We start from the raw sequence: 18087 nt of genomic DNA, 5'->3' as shown, positions 1-18087 counted from the left end.
ATTGTATCTAGGACTTTAAACTTTAAATCTAGGACTTTCAGACTAACAGTCTGAATCCTGAAGGGAAGGGGGATTCCCGGATTTTCTAACACCTCTACTTTGCTCCGTCTGACGCCGACTTTCCACCTAGAAAGAAGGAAAGGTTGCCCATCATGTTTTGTCCTACTCGACGCATGGCTTCACGCCCTGCTTCCCATCTTGTGCATCGGAACAGAAAATGCTCCATTGTCTCTGGTCCACATCCACATTCACACATGTCCGACTCTGCGGCCCCGATCTTGTTGAGGTAGCTGTTGATCTTCGCCATTCCCGTGCGGAGCTGCGAGAGCACTCCGGCTTCTCGTCTCTTGCAAATGTCGTATAGTGCTTGCGTATGTTTGCCTGGTAGGGCCCGATCTATCCGTTTGGAGTAGTTGCCTACATTGTTGGGTAGTTTCCGTTGCTGATGCAGCTGCGACACTGCCAGCCTGAGCCGCGTGGAGCGGGCCTGGTACGGTAGCGATTGCGGCGTGCATCCCGCTCTGGTAGCCTTCTTGGCTTGTCTCTTTGTTTCACGACTCATGCTGAGGTCATCGTCTCTGGATGGTACCCAGATCCTCTTGACTCTATTGTTTCCCTTTTTCAGTCGCTCGATGTGCTCGTAGATCTGACGGATGGAGGTCTGGCCTGATTGCTGTTGCGGTCGGGCAATCGCCTTGAGTGACGACTGGCTACTTGACAGCGCCGTAAGCTTTCGACATTGTAGACCATCCGGCATGCATCGCAATGCCATCGCTATCGCCTCCAGCTCGGCGGTGTACGGGTTCTGATCGTCTCGTGACCCGAGCGTGGCCGAGTACCTGGCCACTATCCTGTCTGTTTGACCAGGCGATCTTTGGGCCACGATGCCGCCCATACCCACTAGACCTCCCCTGTCGGAAGCACTGGTCGCAATGGCAATGTCGTTGACGTTCTTTGCAGCTATTTTCGCCGCTTCACGATCGGCCTCGCGTACAAGCGGCACCCGGTTGTACCACGGTGGTACCGCATAGGCCTCAATCGTTTCCATCCGCTCCGTTCCGCTGCCTTCATACGCAAGCGCCAGCTTCTTCAACGGTGACATGTATCTTCGACTCGCCGACACTTTGAAGGCTGCTAGCGGGTGCGTTTTTGGCACCGTCTTGATGTTGATGTACATCTGCATGCCTGCTTGAGCATGTCGCTCGCATACCGTCTGTATGTTGGCTTCTGCCTCCATCACTGCTGTCGCGACTGTCCGGAAAGCACCCGTGATGGCTCGTACTCCTATCTTCTGAGCCCTGTTGAACCAGCTCAGTGCTCTTTCGTTTCGTGCATGCGACCACACGACCGAAGCGTAGTCCATCGCCGGAGCGACGGTCGCCGTAAACAGCTGCCTAGCCGTGCGTGGAGATAGCATCCTCAGACTTCTCAGACACATGGCCGCCGTGAGACCTCTGGTGGCCGCTTCAGCGATGTGTTTCTTGAATCTTAGTCCTGCATCCATGATGACGCCCAGAATTTTGGCCTTCCGCTTCGGCTTGATCACATCTCCCTTGATCGTGAACGGTATGCGGCTGGTACGGTCGATGACGCGGGTAAAGTGCACGATGGTCGTCTTGTCGCACTCAAATGTCGCTCCGCTGCGTCTTTCCCAGTCCAGTGCACGGTCGATGATGGCCTGAATGCCCTCTCTGTTGTCTTCGGCCGTCGGACCTGTGACCCAGGCTAAGTAGTCGTCGACAAACGCAATCGAGCCTCCGTTCGAGTCTATCCTGCTCTGCACTAAGTCTGAATTGAAGAACAGGAACAGTATCGGCGATAGTGGTGACCCTTGCGGGAGGCCAGCTTGTGGCAGTTCCCGCGGGCGCATTACTTACGCGTGTAAACACGCGTAAACGCGTACTTCAGCTTTCTTACATCATCTACTCTCTTTGCTGTAATTTCAATTCGAGGTTTCCTCCAACGATTTTAAAAGCTCGTACCATCGAGAGGCTAGTGGACTATAAACGACTTTCACTATGGAACTTGAAGATCTCTTTTACTACGATCCTTCTTGGCGTATCATTATTTGCAAACAGTGTGGCGTTGTACCGCAAACCAATATCACCCGGCATATCCGACGGCACCACAACGCGACGCGTGCCTTTAAGGTTGCTGCCATCAAGCTATTTGAGCGAAGTTTGGACCATCTACCTCTCATACGAGACGGCGATGAGATATGTAAGAACGTGCGACCGTTGCCGATCGCCCATCCGATTCGGTTCCTTGATATTTTTCACGATGGAATTTGTTGTCTACTTTGTCAAGAAGACCGAGACCGGTATGTCTGTCGAGGCCGCACAGCAATAGAAGATCATCTCAAAAAGGTTCATAATCAACCATTGCACCAACCAGGGCGTAGACGAAGGGGAGAGGCCGGAGGGGTCAAAGGTTTGACCCAGGCCGGTCTGGTCCGGACTCCAGTCGCTTGTCAAACCCTTTTTCACGGCCCACGATGCAGGTACTTTATCGTCAAGACTCGCAAAGTTCACGAGGAAATAGAGGAAAGCCCATCTGGATCTGATGCAGGAAGTGACGCAACTAACATGGGCCCTGCGTTTACTCAACCTAGACTCGAGGACATCATAAACCTTCAGCTTGCTCAGCAGGAAAACGAAAACTCAGCAGTATCAAACCAGACTGGCTTTAACATAAACCTTCTATCTTCTGACCCGCGACATCAATCCCAGTGGCTTCGAGTCACGGAATGGCCCCGCTTCCTAGAGCCCTACAAACAAGAGCTCCCTCAGGTCGCTGCTCTAGTTTCACTTCCAAACCTAGCCAAGTCCTATGAGCTAGGCTCCCCAGGCTGTTCTGAAATTTTACTCTCTATTCTTCTTGATTCTCTTTCGCGCGTGATCACCCGATCACGGAGTTCGCTTCAGGATGGCACGTTGAACGCTTTCGACCAACATCGGCTCAACTTTTTTATCGCTGGTCGCTCGTCCCGTAAGCCACGAATCCACAACCTAAGAGAAGATACGTATAAAAAATATAGCCGAGTCCTTCAGCATTTAAGGTGCTACCTTTTTCGCTTGGCATGGCTAAACACAGGCCCAAAATTCCATTACCGGCTCACTGAGGGGCAACTCCGGAACCGGTGTTCTGCACAGTGGATACGTCCAGAGTTCCTGAAGACCACATTGGAGAAGCTACATCGACGATGATCCACAAGACAGTTGAGCAGGAAATGCGAAAGTCGAGTGACCAACCTCACTTGCGATGCGTCGCAGTGACCAGAGATGGACGGAATACCAACCGCCTCAGGATCATTGGTAGGAACGAAGAAGAAATACAAAAGATCAAGACCACCCTCGAAACCAGGAAGCTCCAGGTGCAAGAGTCCTTCGAGACCAATTATGTCCTATCAAAGTTGATAGCATGAATCGTACCACCGTTTTTGACCAGGAATTTAATGTTCTCCCCGGAGCAATGGAAGCCTTGAGCCATGAGAATGGAGTCCAGATTGCCAAAGTGGCCTGGCTGAGCCGAAAGGTCAACCCTAAGACATATGGGCCCATGGTGGTGTACCTCACTAAAAACAACGATGCCAAGAGACTACTACAGACTTTCTCGTCGCAGGTGAATCGACATATAAGAGTGTATTCGAGCAGATCACTGGACCGGAATAATGCTGTAACTGCCAAGGGCTCGGTCACAAAGCATTCTTGTGCAGCAAGAATCGAGTATGTGCAAGATGCGCCGCCGAGAGCCACCATTACAGTGAGTGCCAGGCACAGACACCCAAATGCGCTCTCTGCAGCGGTCCGCATGAGTCATTCAGTAGAAATTGCCTGAAACTTCACCCCAGGCGGCATGACGAAAGCCTCGTGAACGATAATCAACTTCAGGATTACGCAGCAATAGCGATCCAACCGAAGCATAGGTTTTCTTTTTCTTTTTTCTTTTTTTTTCTTTTTCTTATCAGTAGTGGGTGCGCAATTTTATTTGGGCACCTCGGTGCCTAGGTATTGGCCGCCACACCCAACCAATGCTCATGTAAAATTATGCTCCAAAAGTCTGTAAACACCCCACCCTGTAGCAACTCAACCGGTTCAACCATGATAACTTCACTTATATACATTTAATTCAATTAAATTCCAATCATAATAAAAGTCATATCATTTTGAAGCCCTGATTTTTCTCTTCAGTATTTTGTATACCATCCCCTTGCGCGAATACATGCGTCAAGTCGGCGGGGGAGTGAGTCAATCAGGCGGTTAATTTGCTCTGGTGTTATTGCTGCCCACGCCAACTTGATGTATTTTATCAACTTTGCCCTATCGACTTCGTTATTTTTCAAGAGATCTAAATGAGGAAACATCTTACGGATGTTTAGCTTCAATTGCTTCCAAATGTGCTCAATTGGGTTCAAATCAGGACTGTGAGCAGGCCAGTCAATCCAGGATATGCCGTGTTCCAACAGCCAGTTCGTTGTAGACTCTGACGTGTGTATACGAGCATTATCTTGTTGAAAATGGCGAAAACCAGTCCAAATAGGAAGTAAACCTTCCTCTAAAGCCTGCTGATAACTCAGGGAAGTATATCCTCTTCTTCGTGCAGTCTGATCGCGGATCATGATCACGATATCAGATTTGCTGCCTCTCCAGATTGCTCCCCAGACCATGATAGATAATCGTGACTTTCCGTGAACTGTCACATTAACTAATTCCTTTATGAACTTCTCATGAGGCTTCTGGAATACCTAACCTCGTTTATAATTGGGTTGCGATTGAACTGACGATTCGTTGCTGAAAATAGTCTGAATGTATTATCAGTCGGGTGAACGATTCCCGGGCGGCGTCCATCAGCGAACTTTAAAACGACATACCTCCAGCAATTCATCGATATCTTCCCTCCAAGCTTGACAACAAAGAAACCGCTGATGAGCGGTTTCTTTAGATAGCGGTATCCGTTGCATAGCCCTCCATTTGCGACCGTAATGGTACCTGATAACTCGGCGTATTGTTGTTCGTGAGATTTCGCCACCTAGATCATTAACTAGCGATTCATATGTGATCCTACGGTCGCGTTTAAGAGATATTAATACGTACCGAATCTGCTGAACTGTAAGTTTCCTAGGACGCCCAGAACGACTCTTTTTGTCTAAGGTTTGGTGAGTTTTCCAGCGTTGAAAGATCTTGAAGACTGCGGCTGCAGAACATCCAGCCTCCTCAGCGACATCCCGGTATGACCTCCCGCTTTCTACAGCTTGAACGATAAGAGCTCTGGCAACCTCGCTCAGCTCGTGATTACTTTGGCGCCCGGCGCATATAACGGACAAAATCCCGTTCTTTTGCGACATCTTTTGTCGAAGTTGTAGACGATTGAAGAAGTTGGACCAGTTCACTTTTATGGTGGTGGATCAGCTGTTGGCGGGGCAGCGTTTACAGACTTTTGGAGCATAATTTTACCTTGTGGCTGATTGTGGCGCACTTACCCTGTCAACGCTTTGCAGGTGAACGCGTTCACACGTAATTTGCCATCAGCATCTGCAATAACGCAATAGTGAAACCACTTCAACAAAGCTCAACGTGCTGAATCACCGGAATATCAATTGCGACTGGCAGCGTTTTTGTTTCATTGTCTCTGTTTTGCGCGATACGGTGTTTTTGACCTTATTTGAACTCGTCACATACGCCGACTGGCCGGTAAGTATTGACCACTTTTGCTATAAACCTCACTAATCCACTAAAAAACTAGGCTTGGATTCTTTGGTTATTGGCAGTAGCGATCCCAGGAGGAAGGCCTTCCTCAAGGGCTCGCAGTCCCGCACTTGGACTACCTTTATCGAAGCCGTCACCGCAGATGGCCGTCTTCTGAAGCCTGGGATTATCTTTAAAGGCAAAGAGCTCCAGCAGCAGTGGTTTATTGATGAGTTTAACAAGATCGCCGACTGGTATTACATCACGTCCGGCAACTGCTGGACGGACAACCATATCGCCGTCGAGTGGCTCAAGGAGGTCTATCTGCCTCAACCGCAACCAGCAGATGAGACTGATGCAAGGCTCATCATATTAGATGGTCGTGGGAGCCATGTATCTGTGGGTGTCTACCTGTTTGAGATCGGAAATACCGCTGACGGCGCTGATCCTAAATCCAGGATGAGTGGATGGCTATGTGTTTTTTGAACAACGTATATTGCTGTTACTTGCCTGCACACTGCTCTCATGGTCTGCAGCCACTGGACAATGGTGCCTTCAATGCTTCCAAGGCTGCCTATCGAAAAGAACTGCAGAAACTTACCAGTCTGACCGATTCTGCACCGGTGGACAAGGTCAACTTCATCAAGGCCTATGCCAGAGCCAGAGCAGTAGGTATGACGAAGAAAAACATCCTCTCAGGCTGGAGAGGGACGGGAAACTGGCCGATTTCACGTCGGAAAGCGCTCATGCATCCTGAGATTCAGCCAGACAAGAAGGAAACGACGCCCGGGTCACACGGCCACAGAGACGGGCAAGTCGACTCTGATCATATGCCAACGACCAGCCGCCACATCAGAGATCTGGGGAAGAACAAGAGTCCATCAACAAGAAGGCGCTATTCTGTGATATCGAGAGGGTTTGAAGCTAAAGAGTTAAAGATCGCCTCTCTCAGCACCAGAATAGCCAGCCTGGAGGAGGAAGTTGGCCGGTTGAGCAGAGGCAAGAAGAGGAAGGCGATTCCGAATCCTAACAAAAGGCTCATGACATTGGCTGAAGCTCTAGTGGCTGGTGACACTATTTCAGAGCCAAACGAAGCAATTGAAAGGGCAGATGCTGTTGAGGATGTGATCGAGGTAGGAGGGATGGAAGAAGATGAGAGGTCAAATTCGGAGGAGGAAGAATTAACTGTGGTACGCACGCGGGCAGGGCGTGAAGTTAGAAAACCGCGAGAATACTGAAATCCACTTAATTCTAAAACGAAATACGAATATTATTTCACTCTTATTATTTTTGGTGGGTTTCCTAAATCTGGTTGAAAAATTGCATTTTGTATGGGGAAATATTTTTTTTGCTTACTGGTAGGTGGGTACTGCATGGTAGCGCTCTAGCTGTGCTGGGCCTCATAGAAGACGATTCACCTTTCGGGACCAGATGCGTTTCCCAACCCCTCCCAGGGAGGCATTTGTGGTCGGCGGATCATACAGCGCCGTTTGTTACACCAGGAGACGGGAGCAGTATGGCAAATGACGTCTACACGGCGACTGCTCTTCTACTCGATGGCTTCGCCTATGGCTATGATGCCGACTAAATAAGCCCTTGGAATTCTATCCACCCTATGATCGACCACTGTCAAGCTGAACTAACATCATATTCAAATAGACTACTTCCAACTACGAAGAGGCTCCAGCCTATCGAGACGCAATCTGTCATACCAGCTATTTCTTGTAGTCGAATCGACTCTCTGATATCTTGTCAAGCCTATTCAAGCCGTGTTAGTAAGCAGGCTGGCCATCGTGAGCTCAACGGCAGACTGGAATCTACGGATGAAACAGTCATCTAGAACAAAGAGCCCGGCTTTAGATCAGGGGATTTCGCCGCCAAAACTTTACACAAGTGAGCATCTCCATCGTCAGATCTTGGAGAGAGTGTCGCTGCGAGCCAACCAAGAGCTTGGCGAGGCTGAAGACCCTCTCACATTCGCACGCCGTCGAAGGTATAGATAGGGGATCGTACGCCATCCTCGCAAGCCGTGGAAAGTCCTTCTCTCTCTGCCGCCACCACTCGAAAGGATCCTCAACCTCATCGTCTTCGTAGATAGGGTCTTCAAGATACTCTTTAATTTCGTCTCGGTTGGCCGGAGAGGGGCGTTGAGCGAGGTAGCTGTGCGCTCCGAGATGCGAAGACTTCGTCTTCTTCTGTATTGGGGTCGGTTGGGTGGGGAGCTTATTGTAGTCCCGGTCGAAAAACTGTTTAAAGCCGTCGACTATGCGTTTGGCTTGTTCACCCGGAAGGTATTCGCGAATCCACTTATCCTTGAAGGCCGGATGTAGAATCATAGCCGTCCAGTAAGCAGACGAGTCCTCTAGTAAAGTAACGTATTTCTCGAGCTTGTAAATGGCGCATGTGATACAACCACGTATGGCCCTGAGATTCACGTCGGCGATCTCGGCTTTGGAGGGTGGATTTGGCCATTTCTCACACCGCTGGCGTTGTGAGCCCTCCTCTTCATCTTCCTGCTCGAGTATTTCTTCGATGCCGGAGTCCTCTAACGCTACGGGTGGGTTGATCGATCCGACTGGCCGCCCTGGACGGTCAATCATGGAATCCCGGTATTTGTGAGGTAAGCCCACGCTGCGCTGGGGTCGCTGAGATTGAGCAGCAGGTGGTGAAACAGGCGGTGAAGAGGGCGACGAGGAACCGTGTGCGGCAGCAAAGCGGAGTGGTGCGTCGCCAACTCGGATCTCTCTCTCCGGCCCCTCGATCTCCGGCCCAGGGAGAACTCGGTCAGAGTCGCTATATTCGGCAAGCTGCTTGCGGAGGTGGTCAACGAGGTAAAATAACGAGGCACTCGACCTGTCAAATTATTAGTTAACCGGAGTAAAAGCCGAGAGAAAAACCTGCCTTCGAAATACTTATTTAGCTTTTTAAACGGTAGTAGTACTGCAAGAGTAATTGCTAAGACGTGCCAGTCGTCTTGCGAGAGAAGATATTCGTCCGGAATCCGCTTCGTTTTATCTGCATGGCGAGATATAACTGTTGTGTAGATCTCGATCGGGTCTTTTAACCGGAAAGCTCTTTCTATGGCAGTTAAAAAGGAATTCTATCGAGTATCGTTGTCTTGGAGGAGCATTAGTTGGCTAACCTCCCACAGAACTTCGCCGAATTCGTCGACTTCCTCATCGCTAAGCTTGTCTTGCGCGTATTGGAGGAAACCCTCTCGGCGTTGCGAAGACCTTCGGACACAGCCTTGAAGATTGTGAATCCTGACGAATGCGCCTGTTGGCCGCCATTCTTCGAGGAAGTTGAGGACCTTTTGAAGGGCTGCTTGTTCCGCTGGCTGCGATTCGAAGCTCTTAAGCACGTCTTTGAGCTTCCCCTCGAGGTAACTCGTAGCGCTGAGGTTGTAGAGATGATTGATACATCGATTTCTACGCTCCTGCGGCTGAACGTCAGGTAAAAGAGCGGCGATAATTTAGTTGACTGCGCTGTCGTTTGCGTCGGCGTTATCGCATGTGAAGTAACCTACCTCTTCTGCAGAGATCTCGTACTCCGAGAGTACTTCACGCAACGTTGGACCGATATTTTCACCAGAGTGCTGGCCGCAGAGCCGCCTCAACGCCAAAAGCGACGTCTGCAGTCTTTTTAACGCGTCTGTGAAGTGAACAGCCACGCCGAGAAGCGCGTATTTTTGAAGGGAAGTCCAAAGATCGAAGGTGAGATGCTTCTCGTACATAGAGGTGGTAAGTTGACTTTTCAATAGCTCTTTTTGCGACCAGCACTCTGCTTCTAACCACGATCGAATTGTAACGCCGCTGCGAGGCAAAAGCTCGTCAACGAGTTCTTCATTCGACAAGCCGAGAAGCTTTCGAAAATCAGGGTGTTCGACGGCCGAGAAGGGTACATCGGCATCTACAATCCAACGGAGCAGTAGCTCCTTGAACAGCTCTGCCTTCGGCTTCGGAATAGCTAACCGTTCTGCGGCTTGCCTTTGCAAGTCGAGTACCGTTCGCTGGCGTCGACGCTGGCGAGGTGTCTCAGACTCTATAGTCTCGCTGTCTACCTCGCCAACAAGAAGATCGTGATCTTTCCTTAAGTGCAGAAGCGCTCCGCTTGTACCGCTGTTGACGAGGGCGCATAGCGATATTTCCTTCTTTTTATCACACTGGTTGCAAGGCCAGAAGTCCCCCTTCTCCCTATTTCCAACGACTTTGGTGAGCCGCCGGCCATACGGGTCGATAGGCGACTTCCTCGCCCTCTTCTTCCTGTGTAGCCACTCGGTCGGTACGTAATCTTCGCGTTGGATCTTGATCTTGCTCATCAAGCTAACTTCGGTAGGGATCTCGTTGGTGTCGATGTCTCGAAGCTGGTCGGCAACGGACCGTCCCCCGCGAAAAGTAGCAAACGCGGTTCTTCCGGCTGCGGCGGATCTCGTGTTCAGGGTCGACGGTTGGCTGGCCGTCTCGGTAACTGCTTCCGAGAGGGCGGCCACCGAAGAGGTATCGTCAATATCGGACATCTTGACGGTGATGAGCGTGGTGCTTGGGGCTAACTTTTAGCCGTGCTGTCGCACGACACGATTGTTTGGATGACTGAACAACGATCGGGAAGATCCTCTGCGAATCGGGCAACGAAAGACCTTGATTTTCTATCTAAAGGAGCGACGAAGGTCGATCTCTTATACCTATATCCAATCTGCCGATATCATAGGCAGCAGGCTGCTGCCTGATGCTAGTTGTGGTCGTTCACTCTCATCGTTAACTTTTTCACGATGAGAGCGATTCTTGTCTCTTTGTGAGCGAGCGACTTGATATTGACACGTGCCAGCAGGATTTTTTCGATCCGAGCCGCCATACCTCCGTAGCTGTGACCGCTATAGGGTTCGTGCTTGCCAAGCCGGTATCAAGACAATTCAAGTCAGCTAAAATAGCCGTCTCGCTTGATAAGATCGTCAACTTGACTTGGCTTGACTTGTCTTGGCTTGTCTGGTCTTGGTTAAGTTTGTCTTGTTAAGAGCGCTAACTCAGATGACACACCGACAATGAGCCGTTAGGTAAGGGATATGACCAAACACCGAAGTCGGCCGACCAGACGGAAGTACGGTAAGATCGAAAAGGGGTTAGAAGCTTTAGAGATGAAGGTGGCCGTTCAGAAAGCGCGGGTTACTGGCCTCGAAGAGCAGATGGCCCAGGTGCGGCGAGGGAAGAAAAGAAAGGCGATACCGAACCCGAACCGACGATTCATGGCTCTAGCAGAGGCTATAGCGGTTGGAGAAGCTCCTCATGACCCAAAAGAGGCAGAAATAGAGGTAGATGTGGATGAGGAGGTCGAGTCGGTGATTGAGGTGGGTGTCAGGTCAGAGGACGAACGTGAGTACTTGACGGTCGTAACAAAGCACTGCCAGCGCACACGGAGCGGTAGGGAGATCGGGAGATCAAGGACCACGCAGAGAATAAAAATTGATCAATTTTATAGAATTTCTCTCCAAAGCTTCACTTTTTAATTGACAATCTGGTGTTTTGCGCACGCATCAAAATTTGGATTTCATGTGGGCGGAGCGAAATTTTGGTTATCTTTTAGGTGGTCCTGGATGTTAGATACCAGTTTGTGTCATTCGGATATGGCTAGTTTCCTCTATGAAGAATTCCAGGTGACTGTGTCGCATCATTGCATTAGTAGAAAGCTCCGCAAAGCTGGGTGGTCAAGGAAGACCATGCAAAACGTCGCAAAAGAGCGCAACGTAAACCTGCGAGAACATATCTACGAGTTATCTGATTTCCGTTCCTATCAGCTTGTGTTTATTGAGGAGTCTGGCATGGATGGAAGCATTGGAATATTGAAGAAAGGTTACGCGCGCAGAGGTCAAAGACCTCGTCAAGTGAAGAAATTCCACCGCGGTCGAAGGGTTCAAGTCCTTTCTGCTTTAGGTCAGGATGGTGTAATTCATTTCCGAGTATACGGAGGATCGATCGATGCCGAAATATCCAGGCACTTCATTAAGGAGCTCTTGCCGTACTGCGGCAGATGGTCAGAGCCAAGATCTGTTCTAGTGATGGACAACGCATCATTTCACCTCTCGGAGGAGATCCAGTGGATGTGCGAGGAGGCTGGAGTGGTGTACAAGCTACAATCGCTTTCCTCCCTGATCTGAACCCAATTGAAGAGAACTTTAGAGAGACCAAGAACTTTATGAGGGAAATCTGGAACAAACATGGGGATAGCATTAAGTACGATTTTGCTTCTTTCGTAGAACATTGCGTTAGTGTAGTGGGCGAGCGAAAAGAGAATGCTCAAGGGTACTTCCGCCGCGCTGGGATCTCTATTAATGAGCTCCAGGGGAAAGTGCATTGGAATGAATACATAACAAAGTCTAGAAACCAATATATCGGTCAAGGAAAACTTCGGTCTCGAACAAATCGTCTTGCGACGCCTTCTAATACCCCTTGCTCTATAAAAAGGTGTGCATCATTGTCTTCATAAATGAGCTCTAGGTCCAGCCCCTCTTTCCAACGTGAGGTCCCGAACCAGCTCATAATGCCTCTTTCGCTCAACTCCTTTAACTTTTAAGCATTCCCACTCACAATATGCACTGACCCTCTAATGCGGCTTGCTAGTGCGGGGTGTCTTTGTTGCTCTCCACATATTTGAATGAAACATTAATCCTCAGCCACTTCCCAATGCGGAGAAGGTGGCACCAGGCTTGCAGCTACCTCTCTACGATGGACCACTTCATCTGTAGCTCCTTAAAACTTTTTGTTACCGGGCTCCGATCGGCCCTTCACGGGCATTACAATGATAGTTGAATCAACCTTGCAGGTCTTGATTTTTCTCTTTGCGATCTCCTCAATGTTCGATAAGAGTTCTTCGTTTCAGAAATCACTGGGTGCCACATTGAGTCCCTCTTCAGTTATGACCACGGCAACGCGTCTTAAATCACCGCCAAGAGCACAGTCCTTGGGCACGCATCCACACTCCTCGTCGAAGCATTACATCAAGATGACAGAGCGCCTTGCGCATCTACAATGGTTGTACCAACTAAGGCCCCCAACAGGGGCCACCAGGCGCAACCCCGCAGAGGCCGCCTGTTTGGAGGCTTGCAAGGAGGCAGTGCGTTACATGGATTAGCGAGACACATTGAATGAGCCATCGCTACAAAAGGGAACATGACTTGCGCCACGTCTGTGCGGGTGCCAACTGCCGCAGACAGAAGCGTCACCTGCTGTGAAGCCCAACACGTCGTGCGCACAACGGAACAATTAGGCAGCAATAAAGCAGTGACAATGTTCGCGACAATATCCTCATGAACGACCCTAGCTAGCCAGTGACGAAATCGAAAACTAACAAGCCTTAAACCTGTGCTTATCATGACGGATATCGAGGCACTTGCTACAGATAACGATATCAGTAGGGAAGATATCCCTCATCTTTTCTCAAAGCTTTCAATCGGCGCATATGAAAGATATATGCAAACAGGAAGCAGAGATGATATCAGCAAAGCCATAGACTCGGCTAAACAGGGTATAGATCTAACAAACGACAGGAACCCATGGCTTACGCAATGGCTGAATAACCTCGGAGTCTTTCTTGAGACGCGGTACGAACGGACAGGGGAGATGAAGGACCTGGAAGAGGCGATCAAGGTAGTACGACAAGCTGTAGAATCAACGCCTAACGGCCATCCAGACCTCGCAGCTATGTTGAGTAACCTTGGAAACAAGGTTGAGACGCGGTACGAACGGACAGGAGAGATGAAAGACCTCGAAGACTCAATTGAGACAGCACGACGAGCTGTAGAATCGACGCCTGATGGCTGTCCAGACCAGGCAGCCATGTCGAATAACCTTGGAATCAAGCTTATTCGGCGGTATGAGCGGACAGAAGAGATGAAGGATCTGGAAGAGGCAATCGAGGCAGGGAGACGGGCTGTAGATTCGACGCCTGACGACCATCCAAACCTGGCAGCCTGGTTGAATAACGTCGGAAGATTCTTTGAGAGGCTGTATGAACAGACGGGAAAAATGAGGGACCTGGGAGAGGCGTCAGCCTATCTCCTCCAGGCTTGGTCCTGTTTGCATGCTGTGTCATTCCATCGTGTCACGGCTGCCGCTAAATGTCTGGAATTACTCGCTATACAGAACAGAGTCGACCAAGGCATCAATCTTGGGAGGAAGATACTCGATCTTCTTCCTTCAGTCCATACACGAACTCTTGATCGCAATGATCAGCAGTTCGTTATTTCAACGTTCGCAGGCGTCGCTTCCGACCTATGTGCCTTCCTCTTATCAACAAATCGATTAACTGAGGCTCTTGAATGTCTCGAGCAAGGCCGCGCTATCATCTTAAGTCAACTACTAGATGATCGCAGCGATCTTTCTTCACTTCGTCATGATCACCTTCAGCTAGCCAATCGATATCAGAGTCTCGTGGACGAAGTGAATGCTCCGACCCGCCAGACCACTCCCAGTGTGGTTGAAGCCTTGTTACGAAAGCGGCGGCAAGAAGCTGCAGCCGAGCTAGATATGTGCTTGAAGGAAATCAGATGTGTCCCCGGCCATGAGCGGTTTATGCTTGGACAGACCGTTACTGAGATGCAGGAGTGTATCACTGAGGGCAGCATTGTGGTTATTAATATCACCAACTTCCGAAGCGATGCCATTATCGTCTCCAACAATTCACTGAGAACAATCGTACTTCCCGAGTTATCCGCATCCAAAGCGAGGTTGTGGGTAAGTAAAGATTGGTCGACAAAAAAGAGGTCTGACCAGCGAGGGGAAAACGATCAGTTTTTAGACTACCTTTCTTGGCTTTGGTATGCCTGTGTCAAGCACATCGTCGCCGAGATTTCCGCTTCAAAGACACATCCAAGCGAAGGCCTTCCACGAGTATGGTGGATAGGCTCCGGTCTGGCGAGCTCGATGCTCTTCCACGCTGCAGGGGTACATACAAGAGGATCAACGGAGAACGCCTATTGCAGGCTAATATCTTCCTACACACCATCGATCAAGGAACTTGCCTATGCACAGAATCAGGCGAAGCGCGCCCAGGAAGACTTGATGGCGCAAGATACAAACACAATGCTTATTGCAGCCATGCCAATATCACCAAAAGGATCAGGCGACGAGAAAGCGCCGAAAGAGCTCCCTAGAGTAGAATAAGAGATGCGGAAGATTCTTATATTAACTCGCTCTCATATGCGTACGACAGTTTATACACACCCCAGCACAGATCAAGTCTTAGAGGCCCTCAAAACCTGCCGTATCGCACACTTCGCATGCCACGGAACATCAGTCTATTCAGACCCTTCCAATAGTGGTCTGATTTTGCAGAAGAGTACCGGAATTGACGAGCGCTTGGTACAAGAACCGGCTCACAGTCCAACGGGTTTCGGACCTACGGCTTAGATACGCGCAGATGGCGTACCTCTCGTCGTGCTCTACAGCGGAGAATAAGGCGGCGAGGTTATCGGATGAAGTGATACACGTCATGAGCGGGTTCCAGGTGGCAGGGTCCCCTCATGTTGTAGGGTGCCTGTGGCCCGCCGGGGATTCGGAGCGTGTAGAGGTATCGAAGCGGTTCTACTTTTTGGTATTGCAGCGGAACCAGTCGGTTACCAACAACAAGGTGGCATCGGCGCTGCAGGAGGTGGTGATGGCCGTACGTGCAGAGAATCTCAGTATGCCACTGAACTGGGCACAATTTGTGCATTATGGGGTATAAATCGACTTTCACGTGTACCATCCACAACCCCTCTTTCGCCAGGCAAAATAAAATAAAAAAGCTCCACCAAACCTCACCAACTTCACTTGCACAGAATTTGACCAAATTGAGAGAAATGCGTAAAATCATTCATTTAATGAGCCATAAGTAGAGTTATCTATTGTAATCTGGTTTTTTTAACCATCCGCCGCGACCGCCTGGTGGGTTGGTGCGGTATGTTTTCCTCTCTGACTTCGATGACAGAGCCAGCCTCCAATTCTGACTCTTGCTCGCTTAAAGAGACAAATTTCACTCCGATAGGCATATAACGAGTCGCCCCTTCTGGTATGGACTCTTTACCAGCTAGAGTCTCTCCAAGAGTCATGAAACGTTTGTTAGGATTCCGCACCGCCTTCCTCTTCTTCCCTCTTTTTAGCCAAGTCAATTCTTCCTCTAGGCTGGCAATCCTCTGCGTATGCGCCGCTACTGTCTGCTGGTGAGCTTTAAAGCCCTTGGCTATTACGTTGTACCGTCTCTGCGTCTTTGGGGTTTTGTTCAACCCAAGATCACGAATTTGACGGCTCGTCTGTGGCATATCGTCCGAGCCAAGATACGGCCTGGGTTCAGGAGTCACTCTTGGGCTGCCGTTTGGTCTACCTTGTCGGATTTCAGGGTGCCGCAGCGCTTTCGAACGTGAGATCGGACAATTTCTAGTGACACTCCAGCCAGACAATATGTTCTTCTTGGTCATTCCAACTCGGCGAGCCTTGACGTAAGCCCTGATGAAATAAACCTTATCCATTGGAGCGGAATCAGTCAACGAAGCGAACATTTCCAACTCTCGTCGATATGCAGCCTTCAACGCGTTAAATACTCCGTTTTCCAGTGGCTAGAGTCCATAAGAGCAGTGTGCTGGCAGATAGCAGCAATAAACGTTGTTCAGAAAGCACGTGGCCATCCATTCATCCTTCCATCACTCAGCATTAATCTCGAGGTGGAGAAAGGGAAGAACCTACTGTTGCATGGCTTCCACGGCCATCTAAAATAATCATTCTCGCGTCTAAGTCGTCAGCAGGAGTGGTCTGGGGCAGATAAACTCTCTCGAGCCATTTAATGCCAATATGGCCGTCAGTCCACCCGTTAGGCGATGCTATATAATACTAGTCTGCTATCTGCTTGAACTCTTCAAGAAACCACTATTTCTGCAGTTGCTTCCCCTTGAATATTATGCCAGGAACTAAAGCGCGGCCGTCAGCAGTTATAGTTTCGATAAATGAAGTCCAATTTCGGGTTTGTGGTCCCTTCAGAAACGCCTTGCGCTTGGGGTCCACACTCCCAACAACCAGGATATCTAGACCTGAACCCAGAGGATTAGACGGTCAAATTTCAAGCATTAATAAGGGATAGAGGTATATGCTTGCCGAAACCAGTCATAATACCCCCTTCATCGACGTTGACGGTATTTTCAGGCTTGATCCAACCGTACTGGCCCTCCCGGATATCAAAGTACCAATGAACCGCTTTAGGCGTGAAAGAGTCGAACCTCTTGGCTTCTTGACGCCTACCCATTCTGATCTTTAGGTCTGCGCGGCGATTGATAAACTTGATCACCCAGTTACGTCCTAAGTCGGGATGTTCGCCCTGCTGTCTCAGCAGGCCCATGACGCAAGCGCGGATCTAACTGTGGGACGGAGTATAGCCTAAAGACTCCTGACAGAGTATCCAGAAAGTGAGCCTATCCTCTTGGCTCTTAGACAAACGTCAATAAGGGTGGACCTGCTCTTTCACGGCCCCGCGGCCGTTAAGTCTGTCGATTAGAGTGCTCCGAGGCACTCCCCGTCTCTGAGCGGCTTGAGGAGGTGAAAAACCATTATCAGTAACATCAAATATGGCCCCTGCCATATCTTCCTCTATGTATTCCCATTAAAGTCTTGACCTAGGCATTTTCATATTGTTGTCACAGAATAAGGCTAAAAAATACAGAAAAGAGCGGTAACGTACTCCACAAGTGAGTGTCCCATACAAGCGAGTATCCCAAACACATTTTACACCTTAAACTGCCATTTTAAAAAACTACATCGAAAGCCTTAATCAGGCTTAAACTACCTGAAAACTTAGATTCAGGCCAATGAACAACGGGAATACACAGAAGAGACGTCTTCTAAATTCCATTTGTATTATTTAGAATATTACGAGGAAAAGCTGTATTCGCACTGTCTTTTCTCCTATTTTCAGGCATAGAACATTGAATAGACCGCCGAATGGTTTGGAGGAACCTCAAATATATGACTTTTTGCTCAGGAGACTATGGATAAAATTTTCAAGAAGCTAGCAGTGCTATACCCGTTGGCTCGAGCCGGGGGGGGGGGGGGGGGGGGGCCAACTAAGCAAGCTTAGTTGGGCACAAAACCCTGAGACACGCACAAAACCGTGAGACATCGGCAAGGTTAGTTTTTAGGTGGCGAAAACAGCTTTTTTAATAGCCTGATGTTCTCATAATGTCGTGATTAGTTGAAAATGATAAAAATGCCTAATTTGAAGCTTCTCGTGATACTGAATTGACTATTGACTATAGCTGAAGGGGGGATATGACTGTGGCGGCACCCAACCGGGCCCGATTTGAGGAACGATTTCCCTGCTAAAATGGGCGGCATTCTGTTCCCCTTCCTTGTGACTGTGGCCTCTGCGACCTGCCTTTCTCTCTGTATGA

General features: G+C 49.4%; 2 protein-coding genes across 2 annotated transcripts; both read left to right on the top strand.

Annotated features, from left to right (window-relative positions):
* The first annotated feature begins 1936 nt into the window (after window positions 1–1936).
* FOXG_06486 (uncharacterized protein) lies at window positions 1937–6946 on the top strand. Its single transcript, XM_018385173.1, has 3 exons — window positions 1937–2988; window positions 5743–6083; window positions 6143–6946. The coding sequence occupies exons 1-3, from the start codon at window positions 2019–2021 to the stop codon at window positions 6920–6922; spliced, it is 2091 nt and encodes a 696-aa protein (XP_018242394.1). The 5' UTR covers window positions 1937–2018; the 3' UTR covers window positions 6923–6946.
* A 6099-nt stretch (window positions 6947–13045) lies between these two features.
* Window positions 13046–14836, top strand: FOXG_06484 (uncharacterized protein; the record flags this gene model as incomplete). Its single annotated transcript, XM_018385172.1, has 1 exon — window positions 13046–14836. One exon carries the CDS (start codon window positions 13046–13048, stop codon window positions 14834–14836), a length of 1791 nt encoding a protein of 596 aa, XP_018242393.1.
* Window positions 14837–18087: the final 3251 nt, after the last annotated feature.

The sequence above is a fragment of the Fusarium oxysporum genome, chromosome 3 (assembly GCF_000149955.1).
Source record: "Fusarium oxysporum f. sp. lycopersici 4287 chromosome 3, whole genome shotgun sequence".
Classification (NCBI taxonomy): domain Eukaryota; kingdom Fungi; phylum Ascomycota; class Sordariomycetes; order Hypocreales; family Nectriaceae; genus Fusarium; species Fusarium oxysporum.
This window is presented reverse-complemented; position numbering and strand designations above follow the sequence as displayed.